Source organism: Alligator sinensis, unplaced genomic scaffold, assembly GCF_000455745.1.
Source record: "Alligator sinensis unplaced genomic scaffold, ASM45574v1 scaffold1135_1, whole genome shotgun sequence".
NCBI classification, from domain to species: domain Eukaryota; kingdom Metazoa; phylum Chordata; order Crocodylia; family Alligatoridae; genus Alligator; species Alligator sinensis.
The window spans coordinates 120,117-143,854 of NW_005842878.1; the positions used below are offsets into that span (position 1 = coordinate 120,117).

Genomic DNA, 23,738 nt, shown 5'->3' on the forward strand with positions numbered 1-23,738 from the left:
CCCCCCCGTCACCCCCATTTACTTGCCTCCAGTTGCTCGTACTTCCTTCCAGGAAGCAGTGAATGAACTAAGACACCTAAACCTGGGCTGGGTCCTATGAATTCTTGTTTTTACCCTCAATACTGTATTCTCTGTGTACCAAGAATTCCCTGCTTACTTTCTGTTTTTGCTCCCTGGGAACAACAGATTGGTGTAAAATTAGTGGACACTGTTAGTGGATACTAGGGAAGGGAAGGAAAGCGATTTGAAGGTCTTTATGTGCTGCAACTACTTCTGTCAGCTTCTTTTAGGATATGGGCAGGTTTCCAATTTTGGAGTGGTTAAATCTGCTTTGCTATTTTACCTGGGCCTCAAGAGACAATTTTTATCTTAGCTTAAATGGCAATGTAAGTAGAAGGCACACAAGTGTCCAGAGGGTTGGACAATAGACAAGATTCATTACTAGAGCCAGGGAGATGGGGAAAAGGCAATTAAAAAAGTTGTCAACTTTTTGTACTCCTCAGGAACACTGGGGAACAAAAAAACAGAATATGATTTTGTCAATGGCTGTGTGGGAAGATATAAAAAAATAGGATTTTTACCAAGTCAATAAACTAGTATCTCAGTTTATAAAACAGATTTACAAGTAGACAAGATAAAAAATCAAAGTGGGCGGACAGTAAGGCACATATTGCTGAATGAAAATTCAATATTCATCCCTTCCCTGTTGCTGGCTTTAAAATTCAATGTAAAATTAATTGTTCTTAAAAATAAAACTTCATATTTGCTATCAGGAACATCAAGTGGGCATAAACATGAAGTAAGGAAAAGGAAAAGTAAGATTTTTGATAACTTTTACTCTTTTTATAATAAATCTCGGGTTTTACACTGAGCTCTGAGAGTAATCTTGGAATCATTGTCTCATGGATTGGAATTACTGTCTGTTCTCACAAGTGATAAAAGGGATGTCTGACCTTCCAAAATGACTGGGTCAATCATAGCAGTTTTGCAGTTAGGTCTGGCAATTGTTCTCTAGATGGTCTTTTTTTACCAATGGATTTTCCTACTGAAAAAGGAAATTATATAGCCATATATATTTCCATTTTTTGAGAGAATTTAAAAAAATCCTAGATATTGATAGTCTGTAATCAAATACCGTTTTTATCTTGCCCTGCTCCTCCTAGCCTCCTATGTGCTATTCTCTCTCTTTTTCTCTCTCCCCCTCCCCCCCCCCCCCCCCCCCCCTTTTTCTATTTATCAGCACAGGGATGCTGATACATACCAATCCCTCCATTTTTGGTTTTGTTTTCTTTTTCATTGTTTATAGTAATTCAAAATTACGGACAAACTGGGGAAATTCCTAGCTTAAAAAACGGGATTCTTGGGTGCTTGCCATTTGGACAATATATCCTAAGCATTTTAAGAATCATATCATAAGAACAAACTCACAGGCCCAGGTATTTGTTTTTCAAAGAGTAAGGGCAGAAAAAAGGCAATACAATCATTAGGCATCAATGCATCTAAATATCCAAAATGTTGTTCCACAATACAAGAAGTCATGGTTATCAAGCTCTGAAGCCTGACTGATTCCCTGTCTGGTGGCAACAGATATTACGGTAGCATTTAGGTAAATACATGTTAGTCCTTCTCAAAGCACATGGAGCATATTGTATCCTGTCCTTTTTAAACATTTGTGCAAATACAATGGGACATGGAATTTTGTTCGATTACTACCTTCACCTGCCACGCCAACTTCAATGCATTTTGCAAAAAGAAAACCAGAATGTGAAACCAAGAAAGGAAATGCATGTGCACAGTCACCAAGTTGCACTTGCTCAGTCCAAATATCTGATTTAGTATGGCAAGCCCTCTGTTTTAATGTTTGAAATACACCCACTGAAATTATTTGCTCCAATTTTGATATCATTATCTTAGATGAAGCAGTTCATACTAGACCTGCCTATATATTACTGAACTTTTTGATTTAGCTAAAGAGAGAGGTGACAGGTTGGATGTGCAACTTTAAAATGTCACCTTGGAGAATTAGGAAATTAACGTAAGCTATTATCTCTTTCTAGTGCTAATGTTACTGAAGTAGGGTGAGATTTCCCGGAAAAGATTAAAATGTATTTTGTCATTTAATATGTTTTTATAATATAGCAGATATTTGGTGAATGCATTTGCCACATTCTTAGTTGTCAAGAATTGTGTGCATCATATTTTATCCCCTTATAACTTATGATTTTTAAAGGTGTACTTTTTTGTATAATACTTAATTACTGGTGATAGCATGGGAATTCTATTGCATGCTTAAACAAGAGTGATTTTCAATTCAATTTTAAGTTAATTTATTTTAAATTTCATCAAAACTTTCCATTTTAGAGTAGATTAGTATTTTTGTGAGTTCTGTGGAAGGTAGAGTTCTCAACAGAATGATTATATACTTTATCCAGTGTGGGGCATAAGTTTCCAATTTTAGGTACGCAAGTACAGATGTGTGTCACAACCCAGTGATTTTTTGTGCCTTGGCACTATGGAATTTCCTGGCCACATGAGAGCTCCTTTGCACGGCAGAGTGTTCTGCTGCAATTAAGAGCCTGCGTGCAGGAGAGTTCCCGCCAATTTGCAGTTTCCTTTGCAGGATGCATTTCTTCTTTGCAGTACAGAAATGCACGGTGCAAAGAGTTCCCGCTATTCGGATGCAAATTTGTGCCCCGCTATTGGCCAGTGCTAAATTATTCACATGTGGCAGCTAGTAATTGGCTCGCTGGCCGTTTAAAATTCCGCGTGACTTCCGCCCAAGTCGAAGAGCTTTAAGCACGCTGCAGAGTGCCTCTGAAGTTATCTGACTTGCGGCTGCCGATCGATAGACTGATCACCTATCGATCTTTCTTCCCGTCACCGAGCACAACCCTGACATACCCCTTTCCCCGCCGGCTTCGAATTGCGGATGGATTAACTGGCTTGGGCCCCGCCAGCTGGAGCAACTTGTGTGGTTGTTCCGATGACCAGACCACCTGCGTTGTGATTGCAAGCAGCGTGAGTAAAGTTTTTTACAACCAATAAGTTGTGTCTGCCTCTCCATTCACCAGCCCGCCCTGACGTACGAGCGTAACTTGAGTCGGCCCTGGCCGTCCGAGACAATGTGAACAGAATCTTTTCTGTTATTTTACAGCAGGTATAAAAAGCCACGGCCACCTTTAATTGCTTCTAGGAAAGAGGTGCATGTGATCAAGGCCCTGGATATAGGGCACATCCAGACATGTGCATATTTGTGTGCTGCTTTGTGCCCCAGGGCATTCCCCTGCACACATGCTCCAATGCGTGCCAAATTGTTCCAGGTGGGGTAAGAGAGACTGCAGCCAGCACCTGTGCTGGCCACAGCAGCCTTACCGGGGGTCTCCAGGGGCAGCAGCGGTACCAATCTGACCTAACAGAGCCTGGCCAGCAGCCAGAGTGGGGCTCTTGATGGCCAGCCACTGTTTGTGCCAGCACACACTGTTGCTGCATGCACCAAGCTGCTTTTTTTTTTAATGTTTTTTTTTGACACCAGGAAACCCATGTCAAATTTTGGCACCGTGCTGAAAATTAGCAGAGCAACAAATGGGTGTACATGGACTGCATGCAGTTTGTGGTGCCTCAAACAGTTTTGAGGTACTGCAAACTGCACATGCATGCTCATCTGGACAAGCCCATAAGGTCTGGGGTCAGTTCCTGGCTCTGCCACATATTTAATGAATGATCTTTGGTAGGTCATTTATTCTGTGCCTTCTGTATCTTCTATGTGAAATGAAGTATGTTAGGCTGAAAGTCAGAGCAGCAGGATGGGTATGCTGGCTTTGTTAAAAAAAGAAAACTATCGAGAATTTAACCAAGACCATCAAGGCTTGGGGTCCTGAGTAAACGTAACTGGGGAAAGAGCAGAGCAACCACTGGGGCTAGATAGAGGTCCAGACTAATTTGTTGAATCATAGATAATCATAGAGAAGTAAGGCCAGGCAGGACCACAAAAGTCATCTAGTCCAACCTCCTGCCAGAGGCTGGATCATCCCTATCCAAACCATCCCATATAAATTAATTGTCTACTCTCCTAGCAAAACTACAGTCAACCGAGACTCAGCCACACCCTTATTTGCCACAGGTAAAGCAATGTTGTTGGCAGATGTTCCTATTGTTGCAAAAGTTGTTAAAATACATTGAAGAGATTCCAGGAAAAGGGCCACCTCCCCACTACAGAGGAAAACAAAAGCTCTCCCCCACCCCATCTATACCAACCTGATCATGGGGTAAAATTCCTTCCTGACCCCAAATATGGCAACAGCCTGACCCTGAGCAGAGAGGCAAGACCCTCTAGCCAGCAACCTCCAGGTTGATGTCCCTCTAGCCAGGAATCTCCAGCAGGGAGTATTGACAAACCTCAGCCAAAATCCCCAGCCTTGACTGCAGTCAACACCCAAAGTCTCTGACGAGAATGTAGCTTCAAGAGGGGAAAATGAATTCCCTCCTGGCCCTATGTGGCAACCAGCTAAGCCCAAAAACATGGGAAATACCCATAGTAGGGCATAGACATAACTACCCCTTAACAATGTCTTTCCAACCTCTTTTTGAACAACACCAATGATGGAGATTTATAAACTTCCCTAGTTAGTCTATTCTACTGCCTCATTGTTTTGTGAAGACATTTTTCCTAATCTAAACCTACTTTGGTGCAACTTCAAGTCATTTGTCCATTTGTCCATGTCCTACTCTCTGCAGTAAGACAAAAAAGATGTTTCCCTTCTTCTTTATGGCAGCCCTCAGGTATTTGAAGATTAATATTATGTCCTCTCTTAAGCATCTTTTTAGCAAGCTGAAGATGCGTATATTCTTCAATTTCTTCTTGTATGACTTGACTTAGAAGCCTTGTATTATTTTTGTCATCCATTCCTGGATCTTCTCTAACTTTCCACGTGCTTTTTAAAATGTGGAGTTAAAAACGTGAAAACAAGCTGCTTTTGGAACAACGTGTGCTTATCCACCTGGTAATTGGACGGAAATATCTACCATTCACAAATCTGAGGACATCAGATGCTCATTAAGTATTGGAATATACACAAACAAACACTATCATAGACACTGCACATGCTCCATAGAAATCTCTCTCCCTTCATACCACTAATTACAGATCCTAGAAAGGATACCAGAAGAGGTTAGCATATCTTTATTTTATTTTGTTTTTGTTTTTGTTTTGGGGGATTGACTGCATATGATTTGGATAATTTATTTACCTGTCTCAGTGCCCTTGTGTATAATGCGTGGATAAATATTTGAGATTTTTTTAGTGTCTATGGTTTAATCCATTAGAGGCCATAAAGGATTTCTAAGTCATCAGACAGAAGTACAAAATATAATTAACACCCCCCCTGCAATAAATGATTTAATCTTTCCATTTTCTGAATTGATTTCTTAAATGTGATATGTTTTTGTAAATAAGATATTAGGATAAGAGCATTCTGGCTGGTAACTTTCTGTAATTTTAATAAGGAAATTAAACCTCATTTTCTGTTTTTTTTCTGAATATCTGACAGTTTTAAATCCACATATCAAACAGAATTATAAGGTTAAAGGGATTTCAAGGGTCAGCTAAGCCAAACTCCTAGGCAGATGAAGAAAACCTGTATAGTTGGGTGGATAATGATGCAAAGAAACTCAAAAGTAAGAATAGTACCCATTGTCTATACAGAATGGATATATCAAATGTAGGGGATTTACAGAAAAAAGAAAAGAAAAGAAAAAAGGGTACAAGAACTTAAGTTTTCCTTTCCCCCATACAAGAGTAGTATACTGTCTAGAACAGACAACTGCAAATCCTGGTAGATTTGTGTTAATACATTTTGATTGATATGGACAGTTCATTTCCTTTAGTTATTGCTTTCTAACTCTCACAGCACATTCTGTTGGCAGAATAGATTCCTTAGAGGCTGAGAATATTGTGAAGAAAACAGACACTTGACAAGAAAGAGATGCTGCAGCTGAGGCTACAAAAATATCTACTGGTAATGCCAGCTGCTGTATCAATCATTCACATGTATATGTAACAGAGTCTGGTGCTGCACAAGAGTCTCCTAACTTCCTGTTGGGTCCTGAGCAGGCAGAGGTGAAGGTAGGAGGGAGGCACCAATGCTGCACTGTGTCAGAATATGTCATTTCTTCCATCAAGCAGTTGCTAAACAGCTTGTAAGCTAAAAGCCTTTCCTTATATGCAAAATTTGAATGGACTTACGAAAGACAGTATCTTGAGAGTTGTTTATTTTTTTAAAGTAACAGTCTGTAAAATATCTTCCTCAAAAAAAGAACCAATGTCCAGATCCACAAATCTCAAAAGGTACCCAACTTGAAAGCAATGGGTGTTATTAATCTAAATTCACCTTACAATACCGACAAATGTAAGGTACTCCACCTTGGAGAAAAAAACCTGCATCATGCTTATAGGCTTGACAGTGCTACACTCACTAGCACCAAGGCCAAAAGAGACTTGGGGGTCACGATTGACCACAAGATGAACATGAGCCACCAATATGATGTCGCAACTGGTAAAGCAAACCAAACTCTGGCTTGCATCCATAGATGCTTCTCAAGTAAATCTCAGGATGTCATCCTCCCACTGTACTCAGCCTTGGTAAGGCCACAGCTGGAGTACTGCATCCAGTTCTGGGCTCCACAATTCAAGAAAGATGTCAAGAAGCTTGAGAGAGTCCAGAGGAGAGCCACACACATGATCAAAGGACAAGAGAACAGGCCTTATGAAGAGAGGCTGAGAGCCATGGGGCTCTTCAGCCTGGAAAAGTGCAGGCTCAGGGGGGACCTGGTGGCAGCCTACAAGTACATCAGGGGTGTGCATCAGGACCTGGGGGAAAGCCTGTTCACCAAAGCGCCCCAAGGGATGAGAAGGACCAACAGTCCTCAACTCCTCCACGACCGTTTTGTGGAAGAACTTTACTGTCCGAGCCCCCAAGGCCTGGAATAGGCTTCCTCCAGAGGTGGTGCAAGTACCTACTCTGCACTCCTTTAAGAAGCATTTGGGCGCTTATCTTGCTGAGATCCTTTGACACTAGCGACTTCCTGCTTCTGAGGCGGGGGGCTGGACTTGATGATCTCCCAAGGTCCCTTCCAGCCCTGATGTCTATGAAATCTATGAAATCTAAATAACAAGTACTTCTGGACTTGACTGATTTATATATATATAATTGTGCAAAGCACTGTTGTAATGTTAGTAAGGATTAATATCCAATATAACAGATGGGTATATGATGGTAGAGAACACAGTGCAACTTAGTAGTAGAACTCAAGTTAGAATTTAGGAATTTTCACTTATTCCCCTGCTCTAAATAAGAGACCATACTCCTTGCCCACATTCAAGCAGCACCTGTGTACATGAACAGCATATGTATACAGTACCATAAGAAGATACAGTGTAAATCATACATACATATTTAAAATGTTAGGTATTAATATCTTTAGATATTACTACAAATTACATACACAGTAACTAAACTGTCCAGTGTTCATAGTTTGGCTTGATTCATAAAGCCAGGAATGCTGTGACCATAAGAACATATTTACTGTGAAATCATTTTTTGTCAAAGACAACGTTGCTATTGGGTCTGATCAAAAGCCTCTGGAAGTTATTTGGAATTTTTCTACCAACTTCAGTGAAACTTGGATCATTCTGTAGAAGTATTTGTACATGTAATGTATCCGAAAAAAGAAACTGTAACAAAGTTAAACTTTCACTCGGAATTTAAATAGAATTTCCTATATCAGAGATCAGAAAAAGTAGGTATCACTGTATTCTTTTAAAATAATCTTAATAGTAAGCAGATCTCAAAAATATGGGCAGAAATCTAGGGGAAAATATGTAACAACTGCATTCACAGGGCCTTCTCAAGGAAATTATTTCCTTTCAACCCCTTATTGTTTTCCAGCTCCATCAGAAAATGGAAAGTATTGGACTGAGACAGAGGGTGACCAGTCCTACAGATAATAGTTACATTTTTTTTTTTATCTACAAGCTTTCAAAATGTCATTTTTATAAATGCCTTGGGGTAGAAGGCTCAGGCTTTAGTGGGGAACTAAGGGTCCCTCTAGACATGCAGATAAGGTGTGATGAGATCTGATGCACAATCCACACAATGACATCTCCTGCCATTCCACATGTGCATGGCAGGAGGCATGATCGTGGTACCCAGAATCAGATCCAATCACAACTTATTGCCAGTACAGGGGAAGCCCAGGCTCATGATCTTGGACTCCCCCTGCATTGGCTTCACTGACAGGGCTTGCAGCAGGGGCAGCCTGTGGAACGGTGTCTCTGCTTAGAGACTTGTCAGCTGTGGGACTCTCAGCGGGTAGTGCACCAGGCCACATATTCATCTAACGGTGTGATAAGAACAAGCCAAAAAGTTATTTCACACTTTCTGAGGAATAACTTTGTGTCCTATTCCTTGTTTTATCACATCATTAATTGATCAAACAAACATTTGCCTGGGTGTGTACATGAGGTGTGATTAACTGGTTAATCATGTTTTAATTGTAACATGTAGATGGGGACTGAGTTATCCAAAAGAAAACCCACAAAAAGTATGAGCTATACTCCAGGGTAACATAACAATAAATAACCCAAAGACTTCTGCTTGGCATCATTTATATGTTAGCCTTGTTAAACAATGAGACAGATTCAAATGGCGAAGTAAAAGAATAATGCCTGTTGAAAAACAATTTGTTATAGTCCTGGACAGAGATATAAAATGGAGTAGAGAAGCAGTACTGAGTTCTATTTCTGAACAAGACATGATATATAGAGTGAAAAAGTAGGAGAGGTTGCAAGATGACTCCGAATTCATGGCTGCAATATCTGTGTTAGATATCAGGGAGGTTGTCATGTCAGGAAGATAAATTTCTCCCACGGAGAGGAATTCACAGGAAGCCTTTTGAAAAGAAATGTTCTTGTAAGTAAATTGTAGAGCTACTACTGAATTCAAGGCTAAGAGGTCAGTACAATCCCTGTCCAACCATTAGCAGGTAATAAAACTATAATAAAAGCAGCTTTTCACTGCCACTCACTCTATAGTTATAGACACCCCTAGAAGTCCCTGCCATTCAAAGAAAATGATTAGAGAGAGATGGTATTGTCTTTGTAGTTAAGGCTGCAAACAAGAATCTTTTATAACTGACTGCTATTTTTAGTCCAAGTTGTGACTTTTACTCTTAAATATGGCTTGACCTAACTGTTACCAACTTTACTAAAAACACTATGGAGAATTTCCCTTACAGGTTTAAGGAAAACAAGACAATCTATTTCTGGATTACAAGTCATTTCAAGTTACTTTGTTCAAAAATTGTGCCACGTCTAAGCTTTGAGTTTCTAGCACCAAGTTGCTTCACCTACTTGAATTGGTTTATCCATTGCTAAATACAGTTTGCAAAAATCATGGATTCTATGGTCCATAAATGCATCACCTCAGAAAGCACAGTCAACAGTCAAGCAGGCTGGAAGATTTCGCTTAAAAATACTAAAGAAAGAAGCCTCAAATGAATATACAACAATAGAAAAGTTAAGACTTTAAAAAAGACCTCTCTCTCCCATCCCCACGAAGCAATTAAATGATGATGTCAAGCATGTGGCATGGAATTAGTATGAAAATGCTTAATAAACAAAGAATGGTTATCGTTGATGGTTTCCTGAAGAGTTTCTGTTTGCGCTACAGCATTATAAAAGGGTAGGCTTAGATCTGAGAGTTTGGGTGCTTTAAGTAGCAGGTATGATATCATTTCGCTCTTTTGAATGGCTTTGGTTGCTTGAAGTTTCAACACTTTGTACAGAACCACATAATGTCTTTTCTAAAGAAAGTATTTATAGACCTCATTGTTTTCTCTTTGCCATGCTGCCTAACCAAGTGGAATTATACTGGATAGGCTCTAAATAGGTTTCAACATTACTTCAGAATGCTATTCCACTGAAGTTTATCCAGAGCTTTTAAAAGTTAATAATACAAATGGGTTAAATCAAACATCATTATGTATAAAGATCACTAATAGACAGACTAACCATCTGAGGGGCATTTGTAAATAGTTGCAGAGGTGTTGTAAGGAACCTGAAATGAAGCAATTTCAGTTCTTGCCCCTCTGATCAGGTTCAGCTGTTTAACTCCAAATGAATATAGCTCTTAAAGTGAATTGGTCATTACAGGTAATGCATTTCCTGCACCTCTCTGTTGTATCTGTACTGTATATTGTTTATTTACAATTACTTTCTTAAGCTATAAAGTAGAAGCATTACCAGCTGACTAACCACGAAGGCACTGAGTCTTTACACCCTCACAATTAAGACAGAGTTCCTCCTTATTGATTAAGGGCCTTATTATACAGTAATATTCGGCTGCTTCTGGAGCCCTTAACCCCTGGATTGTCTGTGCATTAACACCTTAAAGTGGTTTTAAGCACTCTTACGCAGCTTAAATTTACACCACTCCAGGGCAGGATTATCTGTGATCCTCACAACCTAGCACCTGGTCCGTTAAGGTGTGGCCACTCCCTACAGATGTACTGCCCAGTATCCCAGGATCTTTCTCCCCACCCCCCAACCCCAGAGCAGGGAGAAAAGCCTATCTTGTCTAACCAGCCGGTTAGTGGCAACTCACAGCTACAGCTCCTAATCCTGTCCTTGCTCACAAGGTCTCTAGTGGCAAGTCACAGCTGTGCAGGTGGGGACAGTCAGAGGTTTCTAGACTAAGGGTGCGACTGCTCCAAACTAGCAATAACACTGATTTACCATTTGTGTAGTTCGCAGGGTAAAGTATCAGAAGGCCCGAAGATATGGGGACTATTGCAAAACTCAGTCCAAGTGCAAAGAAAAGTTCACCAACAACCTTTTCTGCAATGAATTTCCAAAGCCAGTATTAATCTGATTCTAGTTTTCTATATTTTTAGAAATATCCTAATATTTTATAAAGCCTTTTAACTTTCTTTTTCTAACACTTGCTGGAAAGTATATACATTCTCATAACTTATACTCACTAGTGCAAATTCCTTGTTGAGAATCATCTGCTCCACTAGTGAAGACTCGTTGTGGAACAGATGAGGCTGCATGTGACTCCACATATGGGGAAACCACCAGAATTCATCCACAGATCTCAATAACAGGTCATCACCTTCATCTTCCTCTTCCGTTCCTGAAAAATAAGAATGATAAAGGGGTTACATGCTGAAAGGAGCAATTAACTGTATGTTTTAAAACATTCAGTTAGGCAGTCTTCAAAACTAATGCCTAATGGATTTCTATTACACTTGTAAAAATAGACTGCATAATGCAAAGGCAAGGATAATCTGAAGTATTGTGATTGGTATTTTTCTCTCACTTTCTTTGCATTAAACTAATTAGTAATAACAATAATTGAATTTCAGGGACTGGCTGGAAGAGGGCTTATGGCTTAGGAGTGCCCAAAGCAACTGAGTATGTTTTTGTCTTGTTTGGCCTTCAAGGTGCATTAATAGTTGTCCAGGAGAGAAGATTATAGATGCATTACTTTTTTTTGTGCTTGATAGCTAACAGTTATTACAGCACTAATGTTTGTTTTCTAGGCCATTGTATCTATAGAGACAACAACAGGAACCAAATATTTAAATTTTCTGAAAATTCAAATTTACTGCCCCCAAAACTGGTTACTAATGTCCTCCTCATTTAACAATTTCATCAAATGAAAACCTGATGGTAATGTTGAATATGCAAACTAACTAAGCACTGAAATGAAGCTGTAGTAAGCAGGGTTTTAAAAGTGTATCCTCCAATAACAAGTGCAGAGCAGAGTTTTTGTAGTTTGCTCACCTTATTTTTCAGAATTTAAAGTTTAACTTTTAAAACAAGGGTTACTTGCTAATGTTTGTGATGACTGTTATGTTGTAATTCAAGCAGGAACAAGCACATCTGGTTATAAAAAAGATGTTTTTCCAGTTGAGAACTGATGCAGTGCTCCTTTCTGGAGTTTGTAGACAGTGTCTTGCGTAGACGCAGACCCTGTTAAAGAGTACTGGAGATCTCTGACTGTTCAGTAGCTTGTTACTACTGCACAATAGCATCACACGACAGGAAGCATGATGCGATACCTACTGCACAGTAGTAACAAGCTACTGTGCAGTCAGCATCACACAAAAGTCATTTGGTGTTGCTACTGCACAGTAACTCTGGGACAGTAGTATGCATCTCATGTAGATGTGGCCAGGGAGTGGCAAGATTATATTTTACTAACTTCATCTTCCAAAACTTCAGTCAATTTACTGGCAGCCTTCCTTTTAGTTCCTTTACCATTTAAAACATATATTTATTATCAAAATACATTGTTAATATCAAATGCATACATTTATTTTTACATAGATGTCAATACTGCCAACTTTACCAATACTCAGGCACTAGTTACATCATGGTATGTTAGGAACACATGAAAATCAGTATTCAGTGGATGTATTTCTGTGCTTTACTTTTGTATTACACTGTTGCACTATTTTGAAAAAGTCTTCCATATAATGAAAGTTTTACTGGGTGCATCTACATGTGTGCTTTACTTTGGAGTAGAATAATTAGGTCTGTAGTAAATGGCACATATGCTGGTATCAAGCTGTAGTACACTAATCAAATCCACCATAGGATAGTACTGTTTGGGACAGTACTATCTTACAGCAGAGTAGTTTACTGAGACAAAACACATGTGTAGATGTTGACCATGGGCATACATTGTGCCTGGTCAGTCCAGCCAGAGGGGGACCTACTCTGCCTTGATCAAATTGCTGCTGCCCTGTGTGCGTGTGTAGATGCTGCACCTGGGAGCAGTTAACTCTGGCTCAGATAGCTCTGGAGTTTATTGAACTGCATTCATTGCACACACAGATGCACTCACTGGGTATGTCTAGATGAGTGCATGTTTGTTTCCCAGGGGACAAGTAGCAGCAGCACACCTTATGCCATTACTACTTGCCCCAGAGAATGCCTGTGCCACGTGCGCTCTGGTCCACGGCAGGTTACCCTGGGTAGGGTAAGGGAGTCTGGGGCCAACAATTGTACTGGCCCAAGCAGCCTTACCTGGAGCCCTGGGGACCTCCCAGGGCTACAACCATGGCAGGAAGCCTGGCTGGTAACTGGAGTGTGACTCCAGACGGCCAGGCTCTGGTTTTAGGTTGTGTGCACTGCCACCATATATGCAGCCCCACTTTTATCAGGGTGGGTTTTTTGGACCCCAGGATCTCCAAGTGTCAACCCCCTCACACACACACACACACACTACATGGTAGCACCATGGGGAGCACCTGCATGTGCAGTGTGTGGTGCTGTGGATGGGTCTGTGGTGCCACATACTGCATATCTGTGCTCATCTGAAAGTGGCCACTATCTCTTTCTTTTATGAAGTTTCACTTACAATTTACAGTACAAGTAGTGAACGCACTAATATGTTCTATCATAGTTCCTTTTGTTGACAACAGTTTTTCTTAAGACAGAATATATTCCAATTTTTTTTTTATTTCAGAGGAATTGGTTGATCAAAAGAAGAAATCAGTGTTTGCTTTTTCGATGAGTTCTGCTTGTTGGCATGAAAAAATTCTTTATATACTGGCTAGTTATGATCACAGTTCTGTTTGTGTGTGTTTTCTGTATGTATTTAGGGTTGTTGGTTGTAGCCATGGTGTTCTAAGGACATAGGCAGATGAGGTCCATTGGGTAGATGTGCTATCTTTTATTTGAACAACGAAATAGTTGAAAATAATGTTCTTTGCAAGCTTGCGGGCAAAAACACTCTTCTTCAGGCATAGGGAGAGTCTGTTGTTGTTTTGTGTGCTCTCCTGGGTAGAATAGAAGCCAATATACAAAATCAGATCTGTGAAAATGCAAATACATGGCACCACAGTTCAGAGGCATAGGAGACAATAGGTGTAAGACAGGTAGGTTGCAGGGGTGAGGGATGTTGAACTCATATAGAATGTAGCTGGTAAAATGCAGCCAGGTTACCTGGGGTTTTCAGATGTCAGGCAGGTTATAACGTGCCATAAATCCAATGTCTATATTTAGTCCGCGATTTTTTGTATCCAGTAGATTTATGAAGTGACGTTTGTAGGCTCATCTATGAATGATGTTTTGTAAATACCCTTTGAGGATTAGAACAGAGAGATTGGAGAAAGAGTGGTTGTCTTGTGAGAAGTGTGTGCCCACAGGTAACTGAGTATTTTTGTCTTTGATACATGTTTGGTGTGCATTCATTCTGGTACACAGTTGTTGTTTTGTTTTCCTACATATTTTCCATCAGGTCATTTCGTGCACTGGATGAGATATTCTGGAGGTGCAGGTGTAAGATCCAGGAATGGTGATGGCTCTGTTGTGGGGTGTAATAATTGTAGGAGTGGTGTAGATGTGTTGGCAGGTTTTACATTTTTTGTCTGATCCATTCAGTGTGCTTTGGGCCATAGGAAGTTTGCTTCTGGTGATGAGTTTGGTGAGGTTTGATGCTTGTTTAAAGGCTAGGATCTCTTTGTGAATTGGGTGTTCTTCTAGTATGGGTTGCAATTGTTTGAGGATTTTCTATATAAGTTCCAGGGAAGGGTGGTATGTCAAAGCTAATAGTGTACAATTCACAAGAATTTTCTTTTTGTACAGCAGCAATTCCTTATGTGGTATCCAGGTGGCTCTTTCAAAAGTAGAATCTATTTCTCTATTAGCAGCAGGCATGTAAATATTAGTCAAATATAAATATTAAAAATAGAAACAATTTGTAAAAGTTTCTATTACAAAATAACTTTAGGTACAAATTTTCCAAGTGTTGTCTTTTGAGGTCTTGTTTTGTAAAAATTGAATAAAGTCATTTTTTTTTAAACTGTAATAAAGGGTCGGTGCTTTTTTGTTCATTAAACAGAAGCTATTTTAATTTAGTAAAGTAATAAGTAGAGCTATTTGACATTTTTCCATTTACTTTTTATATGACATTTTTCTTATAAAAACATTTAAAAGAGTTTTTTGTGGCAAACCAAGAAGTCTTTGACTTTAATGTTTTAATTTTAAAAGAACATTTGAGGACTTGATGCTAGATGACTTCAACACACATTTTTTTCATTAAGTATATAGGTATGCATTTGCAAAGAGAAGTATGTGACATATGTTAACAACAAAGTACATTTTTCAAAGCTTGTTTAAATATTCATAAATATTCAAACTGCTAAGAGATTTTCTTCAAACATATTCTGTTTAAGAAGACCATTTCCATTTTTCAACCTAAAGCTAAATGTAAATTAAATATAGTTTTAAAGTTATGAACAATCACTTTGGCAATTCCTGGAAACTCATTCACTCATATAAGAGTATAGTCATTTTAAAGGAAATATGTATGCAGCATGTATCACTAATAGACACTAGTCAGATATTGGAACAAGTACACCACAAGTGCATGATTGCCACTGATGTAGAAAGGCATCCTTTTTTCTATTAGTGAAAGTGGTGGCCAGCATGAAGTGGATAAGCAGTATGGTTTATATCTAGGTACCCTAATGCTTGTAGGCACCTGAACGTATCCTAATTGCTTGTAGGCACCTGAATGTAGCACAGATGTCAGTCATTTGATTAAAATGTGTAATTATTTAATCTGCCAGCAGATTCACAGGCTTCTCTCCCTCTTGAAGTTTTAAAGCGATCAGAGTTTTGGAAGGAAGTATAAAATTGTGCATTAAGGAAAAGTCGATAAGGCACAGCAGCTCCAGTGTCCTAATAAAACATGTCGAGCTTCTAACAGTAAAAGCCTCTTTGGGTAAACAAGCCACATTTGCAGTAATTAAAGAACACCCTTTCATGGTTTATTTATAGTGAGTCAATAAAGTATATGTTTGCATGGAGAATACTTTGCAATGTTTCTACTCAGCTGATATGACAAAACAACAAAATTAGCCCATAGAGGTAGATCTCACTTTTGAACACTGATGTTCAAGAATGAACACACAGACAAACACTCTCTCTCCCAGAACAACAGTCTCATATACAATACTGAAATAAACTCAGAAGAGAAAACTTGAAGATTAGATATAACCAATCTATTCATATAGTGAACTCTAGTGGGATAATCAGGATTAACATAAATAATTATATCAAATTGGTAGGACAGGATAGTATTTTGCTACTGCAGACCAATCCATAATCATTGCTCATGCATTACTCATTAAGTAATAGTATTTAACATAAATGCTTTCTCCCATTTTGCTCTGTCTAAGCTGGGCAAACTGTATCTCTGAGGCATCTGATGCAAGTTCTATGGTATGGCTGCCCATAATAAAGCAGCACCCTGCATTTAATGTCTCATAGCTGTGGGCTACATTTGTATCACTGCATTATATGAAGGATCTTTCACCCTTGACAAGAAATGATTATAAGGACAGGTAAAGATGAAATGGGCAAAATAATAAAGCTCTTACCCCGTCTTTCTTGTGTGTCTATACACTGACTTCACTGAGAGTTTTTTGGATTAAAAACTACAAAGAATTAGCTCATGTTCATGAACATTAGTAATATCAATGGTTCCTTCAAAATCTTTTTAATTCCTGTCTCTCCTTCAGCTTTCTCTGAAAATTAGTTTTGCATTGGTTCTATATTCCCAGGTCTGCCACAGACATCTTATTTGACCTTCAGCAAGTCATTTCATTTGCTTCTCTCGCATACATTTTGTCTTGCCTATTTAGTCTGTAAGGGCTTTAGGACAATACAGAGCAATGGGGCTGTGATCTCACCTGGAGTCCTTGGATGCTGCTGTAACACACTAAATAATAAATATAGGCCTCCATCATTACACTCTCTTTTAATTTACTTATCACCCTCCTCTCCACTGCACTCATCTGTTTCCTTTTTAACACACACAGATACCAGTCCCTAGCTTTTCAAGTTTCTCCCTTTATTCTATTTCTGATCTAGTGCTATCAACCAATCAAGTAGCTCATCTTCCTCATGGGCTTTTGTAGCCATCAACCTATTCCATCAGCTGCTATGAATAGACTACCTCTGTATCTTCCCTAGTACAATCATAACACTAGACCCCATTGGAGCACAGTTTATTTGGCTGGTAATTTCAGATTCCAGATGTGGTACTGAAAAGAAGAAAAAACTACTCATTTTAAAAGACTGAATGAGTGGCTTGCAGACCATACCAGCACTGGTTATCATCTAAGTGGAAGTGGGAGAAGAATGAAGAAGCTAGGAAGTCTGAATGGAAGAAATGTCTATGAAATCTATGAACAGGATGGAACAAGAGGTAAAGTAGAAGGCTCAAGTATTCAGGAAGAGAGAGAGAGAGGAAGTAGAGAGAACAATGAGGGAAGAGAATGGGAGGGACAGAAAGGAGGACACAGAAAAGGAATCAGAAAAGTACCTGGAAGCAGGCAACGTTAAACTTCCAGAGAAGTGCGTTGTAGATGGGTGGAATCTATTAGTTACTTAGAGTTAATAAGGAATATAATTCTCTTTTAATGTAATTTAAATTATGTTTAACCTAGACTTTTTTTCTGTTGGCCTAACAACGCTCTTATTAAAAAATATTCTACATTTGTCAATTTTCTCTTAATAATATTACTATAAAGCTCCTTTTAGACAAAAGATGATTGAAGATGTTTCTCAAATTAATATATATTTGCTTCTTTGGAGGTCATGAAGCTCCATTTTCAGTTTCCTTCTTTTCACCATATCTTGGCTGTTGCAAAAAAAAGTCTAGTGTGATACTCATCCTGTTTTATCTGGCTAAATTCCAAGGTTATTGTCAGGTAATTTGCTTTTCTTATGACTCTATGACTGACAGAATGCTCTTCAGAAAATGCTAAAGACATTTACATACTTAAGGACCATACTGAATTGAATTAGTATGTCCCCTACTGCCTCACTGAACTATAGATTGGTCAGAAGGTGCCTAAAATGGTGATGTACAGATTTCCCCATTATGCCAGTAAGCCAGTGCATTATTAATATGGCCAAAAAAGACCTAGGTTTAAAAATCCTACCACCTATTTAATTGTAGCTGCCTGAGAGCACAAAGTTCCTTCTTACCTGTGTGGTAAAACTTTCCTGAAAATCCAAGGTTGAAGGTAAAATTTGCAACCTGAGTGCGCAGTAAATTTTGAGACTCTAGTAATGCCTGAAATAAACAAGAAATTAACATGCATTTAGAAAAATAAATATAATATTTAGGACTGCCTCATTTTAAAATTTGTGTCCCACTAAGGAGACATAAAATTCAGGTCCTCAAGAAACATGCTCCACATCTTGTTGTTTGGCTCATTCTTCTATTAGTTTGTTATTTTATATAAATTTTGGTATTTAAGAAGTTGATGGACTAATAGCACTGGCAAAAGTACCGGGCTATCAAGTTTGTGATGGCTTTGTGATATGGAGAAAAATAAATAGGACTTTTCATGATCTATGCCAGGATGTAAACCCAGTTCTCTAAAAATGACAATATACCAGCTGGCTGAACCACATAGGCTAGGAACAGAAATTGCACATAAACAGGTATATGTGATCAGAAACCTATTCAAATCTGTAACACAACAGAAGTTCAGTACACATAAACCACTTTCAAAATGGATGAAACTGGTTTAAGATAAACTTGGATCGATGTAGTATCAAACTTAACTGTTTTAGGTTAAATCAAGTTATTGAACTTCTGTCCCAGAGCCCCTCCAGATTCAAATTAACTCACAGTCCCCTAGCATCCCAGGATGCTTTGCACGTTCTCTGCAAGCTCCCCTAATAGGGTGGTCAGGCTAGCCTTGGTCCAAGCTGTCTGCTCCAGTCAAGCCAGTATGTGTCCTCTAGCATCCCCTCAGCTTCTGGCCTTGGCCACTACAGCCATGTGGCTGCATTTCTGGATTCAACACTGAATGCCTGTTCACTTGCTTATCAATGCAATCTATGCATCTTAAATTAGCCTGTGAAGTTTTAATTGATTCAGCTTTTTGACTGTCTATACTTAGCTATAGGGCATGTGTAGACAAAACAGGGGGCCTAAATTGAAGTGGTGGGTTTTGAAAAACACTGCTTCTATTTAGGATGAAGTAAACCCCTGTGTTATGTACCCCCATGTCTTACCTGCCTCTCTGGTGGTGGGGAGGGGAGAGTGAACTGCCGGCGGGTGCAGTCGTCCCTAGGCTGCATTGGGGGTGGGGCTTGTGCTTCCTTCTTTGACAGTGGTGCCCCCCCACCAGGTGGCACCTGCCTGCAGGCACCCAGCTCAGGCAGTCCCGGGGGGCCCCACAGCCATGGTGGGAAGGACCGGGTCCCCACACAACTCAAGCAGGCAGGCAGGCTCTGGACGGGGGGAAATCAGACACACCACTTTTTTTTTGTTTGTTTGTTTTGGTGGAGCCTGCTGCCAGGCTGCCTTCACAGACCCTGAGCTGCATGGAGCCCAGTGCTTTGCTCTGTGGCTGTAGGGTAGCAAACTAAAACTCCATGGAGGTGTTTTAGTTTGCTGTGCCTCAAAGTCATTTAAGGTGCATTAGGCGGCCAAATATGCTACAGTGGCTGGGATTAATGCTTGATACGCTGCTGATGCATGCAAACACCAACCCCATTAAACAGTGCAAAAGCATTTAACCTACTTTAAAGTGTCGTGAATACATGCCCTTTGTTTCTTCTACACACCCATAGGGATTACATTTGTTTGGCAACACTTGAGTATTGAAATTTACCAAAATTCGAAAAGTAACACAAGGATTACTTGCCATCCAGGACATGAGAGACTTTTGAGGGGTTTTTTTCCCATAAAACCTTTATTAAAATTATGACAAGTGGAACAAATTTAGCCACAGTGAAAATGAGCAGGAGTCCTTCAAAGTCAGTGGGAGTAGTGTCTTTTTCCCTACTAAACCTGTGGTTATTTTTTTTTCCATGGAAAAGAAATGCCTGTCAGAATGCACTAAAGACAAAAGGACACAATTTATGCAAGAAATAAGTTATGCCTTAGTTACCTAACCTGTCTGCCTCATCAGGAAATCTCAGATCAATTCAGTGTGGACCAGTTGTAAGAGGTGAGACTTCAGTCTCTATCCATTTTCAGTCTTTGACCTCACTGATTAAAATAGCCAATTAGTGCTTCTACTGTTATATTTTTACTATGTGGGCATCTCTTCACACAGGATGAGTTTGAGATCACCTTCAATATCTAACTTTAACAATAATACAGACACATATGGCATATTGCATCTAGCCCAGGCCAGTTTTCAACTGGTGGAAAACACCATTTGTCAGAAATTGTCTGAGCTCCTATCATGCTGATCTTAAGAAACTGCCCCAACTACACATCAACAAGGTTTCTCATGATCAGATATAGCTATGGATGTCCAAATATTGATGTTGTTTCAATGTTCAAGAAATATGTGAAGGTGCTAGACTATACACAAACCAATTTTAACTAAACCCTCTCTTCATTTGAACAGATTAAATTTAGGCACAGGCCTAAGGGCACTAATAATTAAACTAAACACTTACAAGAAACTGGTATCTCTCTTGCTTAGCTCAGAAGTCTTATTTTTGGAAAGTTAATAAACACTGCTGACCATACACTATTATATATATTTCAAAACAATAGGTGTGTAAGTACAAGTAACATTATGAAGATTCAGCTCTGAACAGGTATCTTCTAGAAATATATGTCATTTGGAACAGAGTCTGTAAAGGAATCCAGCTTAGAAGAGTGTCAGCAAGTTTTCATTTTTCTTTATTTTTCTTAATAGAAACATCATACCGTTTTAAGGACAGAGGTAATAAGAATCAGTCTGTAAAAAGAAAAAAAAAACAACCCCAAAATTAAAAAAAACAACCACACAAAAAATGAACAGCTAACAAGAAAAAACATTTGTAATAGAAAGGAATAAGTAAAACCTAATTAAAATAAATTATGAGCCTTAGCACTGTGCGCCAAGAATATTAAAACAGAAGTATTACCTCTAATCTGTTACTGTCCTTTTAATATGTGGATGTTTTTACTTTTGTGACTCTCCCATGCATTTTGTACATAAGCACTGGATCTATATGTAACAGTAACATATCATTTTATGAGAGCAAAAATAGAGAACTAGCAGTTATGCAACAACTGTGTTCATGGCTACTAAACATTAAAAAAACCAAACCAAGACAGTAAGCAGCAGTCCTAGCCTCAGAAATATTCAGATATAAATGGACAATGGTGTTCTGAAGTCATCAGGTTAGGATTTGGTGCATTATATTAAAAAATGCAATACTTCACTTCTTCTTTATATATACTGAGAAGTACCTTTTGCATTTCAGACCAGTGGGCTGCACAAAATCAGTTCAATGTTCCTTTGAAAAAGAAGCACCCTAATATATTATTACTATTTAAAACATGGTATAGCAAGATATGTGAAACACATTTCTCATTTTATCTTTTTTTTTTCTTTCCAAGTCCCCTTGCTATATTATGCCTTTAGTCCATAAGATCACCATTAAAAAAAGCAAGAGGGGAAGAAACACTCCATCCCAATAAGAGCTCATTAAAAGAGCAGAACAAGGATTAAGATGTAAATCTTATAACCTACAGTACGTAATGCAGCATTTCTGTCTAAAGGGCAAATCTATCACTCACACTGATTTTGGCAAGTACTGAAGATTATTTCTCTGTGATTTCAGTATAAAGCATAATTCATTAATTATACTACTGTATTTTATTTTCACCAGCTTCCTGCATTTTAGCATTAGAGAGATACTGTCAGGTAAGTGAGTCTATATATTTGACCCACCAGTATATTTTTTGTAGATGTGGGTGCAGATTCTCACTTTCTGCCTCCAAGCTACAGCCTTCTCTAACTGATCATTCTCTCCTTTTTATTACTTGTTTTTACCTGGAGTTGGTCCCTTATTGGCTGCCTGAGCTGCCTGAGTGCCTGCTGGGTCCGACTATTCCTTAGGGTTCTTGTCTAGTCTTTACTTTGTGTGAAGCCTATAAATCCATCCCAACCCTGTTGTGGGAATTATTGATCCCTTTCCTTATTTGTAATCATTACTTACTCTGCCAAAAAAAACCTTACTGACTCCAACTGCCTTCAGCAATATTTTCACGTGATAAATAATGAGGGCCTCTGTTGTGCCTGGTAGGCACAGCCCCTAATAATAGATAGTATAGAACTGCACCACACCATGAGAATTTTAATGTCTTCTGGGTTTGCCTAGCTTGGCTTCATGCCTGTTCTTTTAAAGACTACAGCCTTAGAAATGTATGCTTCGGTAGCCAGCAATGCTGTCTGGATAGAGACACAATCCCAGCATCCCCTTACATCATTATATGATTTCAAGGGACAAAGGATAGAGTAATTCTTGCATTCTGTGATAGCAGGGATTGTCAATCTCAGGTCCTTACAAAAGCTTCACAAAAAGGAAGAGGCTCCCTCCTAATCCACTGCCTGTCCACATATGAACAAGGAAGAATCTGACCTTATAAAATCAGGCTGTCTTATTGCCATTCCACTCTCACCTGTTCCCAAGCGGTTTTGGTTTCTGTCTCTGTTCCTGTCCCCCCCACCCCCCCGCCATCAGAAACTCAACATTTAAGTGTTAACAACACATGGTAACTAGCATTCCCAGAACACTGTAAAAAAATAAATAACTAAAACAACTAGAGCCATCCAAAGTAATTAATGAGACTTTACACCTAACCCAAAGGTCTGCATGGATCAACAGCACTGCTAATGTATGATTCTTTATTTGCCTGAAAAATGTCCATCCTGCTTTCCCCACCTATTTCAGCTGAACCCTGCTCCCTGTATACACTCATCTTTCCTACATAACTTCAGCATTTCACTTCTTAGACCTATCAGCAGAGTACTCATTTGGTATGCAGAGTCCTTTGCTAACACATTCATTCTTCTGCTTTGTAGCGGAGCACCCCTCATTTTCCAACTCTGTCTCTAAATCCCTTACCTTTCCCACCTCTCATCATTAACATTTTACCTCTGATTCCTCCCTCCAATCCTCTATCTCTTCCTTCCTTCCACTTAGAGTGTCAGCATCTTCTGCTACTCTCCATCTATGACAGCCTAGTCTATTATGAACCTGCCCTGGAAGGGCCTGCTTACAGCTCCCCTACAAGTGGAAGCCCACTCAGATTGAGGAATGCAGGCAAAACTTGTCAACTCTAATTATACTCAGTGATGTGGTTTATGTGGCTCAGATCTATGTTTTTATCCTTCACCACCGTATTTAGTACCCTATCCGGTGATGCTTATTATATCATCAAATGTAAGTGGGATTTTCCTGAGTAATGTGAGGTAAATAGGACCATTAGCACAGAATAAATATTTAGATATGATGATCCAATTATAATTTAGTAAAAATCTGTAGGGTTTTTTTAAATCCATAATTGAACTGGTATTTTGTTCCAAGTAATGATGTTAAATCAATCTAGTAAAATAATAACAATTTTACCAAAAAGAACAGCAAAGCATATCTGCTTACGGTAAATTTGCATGTCCAGTTGCCAGCCAGATGGCAGAAAACACTCAATTGCCTGAAATCTTTGAAGAATTGTGGCTATCATTGGGAACTGATTCTTCATTCTGTCAATAATCTTGGCTCTTTTATTGGTAGCCAAAAGATACTTTTCCCCCTTTATATTCAACAATATTTTAAATTAATCCATATCATTACCGTTTATAGGTTTGTGTTGCCTTGTTTTTATTTTTCATAATTGGTGTATCGGTTCAGC

The 23,738-nt window shown here is 39.0% G+C and overlaps 1 protein-coding gene across 1 annotated transcript in view; it reads right to left on the reverse strand.

The window, feature by feature from the left end:
* The window catches only part of LOC102382193 (bifunctional heparan sulfate N-deacetylase/N-sulfotransferase 4), a 144,776-nt gene that overhangs the window by 85,165 nt on the left and 35,873 nt on the right, over positions 1 to 23,738 (reverse strand). Inside the window, exons 2-3 of the mRNA XM_006035831.2 lie at positions 18,068 to 18,155; positions 11,035 to 11,189 (exon numbers count right to left, since the gene is read on the reverse strand). Of these exons, the coding sequence (XP_006035893.1) occupies positions 11,035 to 11,189; positions 18,068 to 18,155 (243 nt within the window). The remainder of the gene's footprint in view (positions 1 to 11,034; positions 11,190 to 18,067; positions 18,156 to 23,738) is intronic.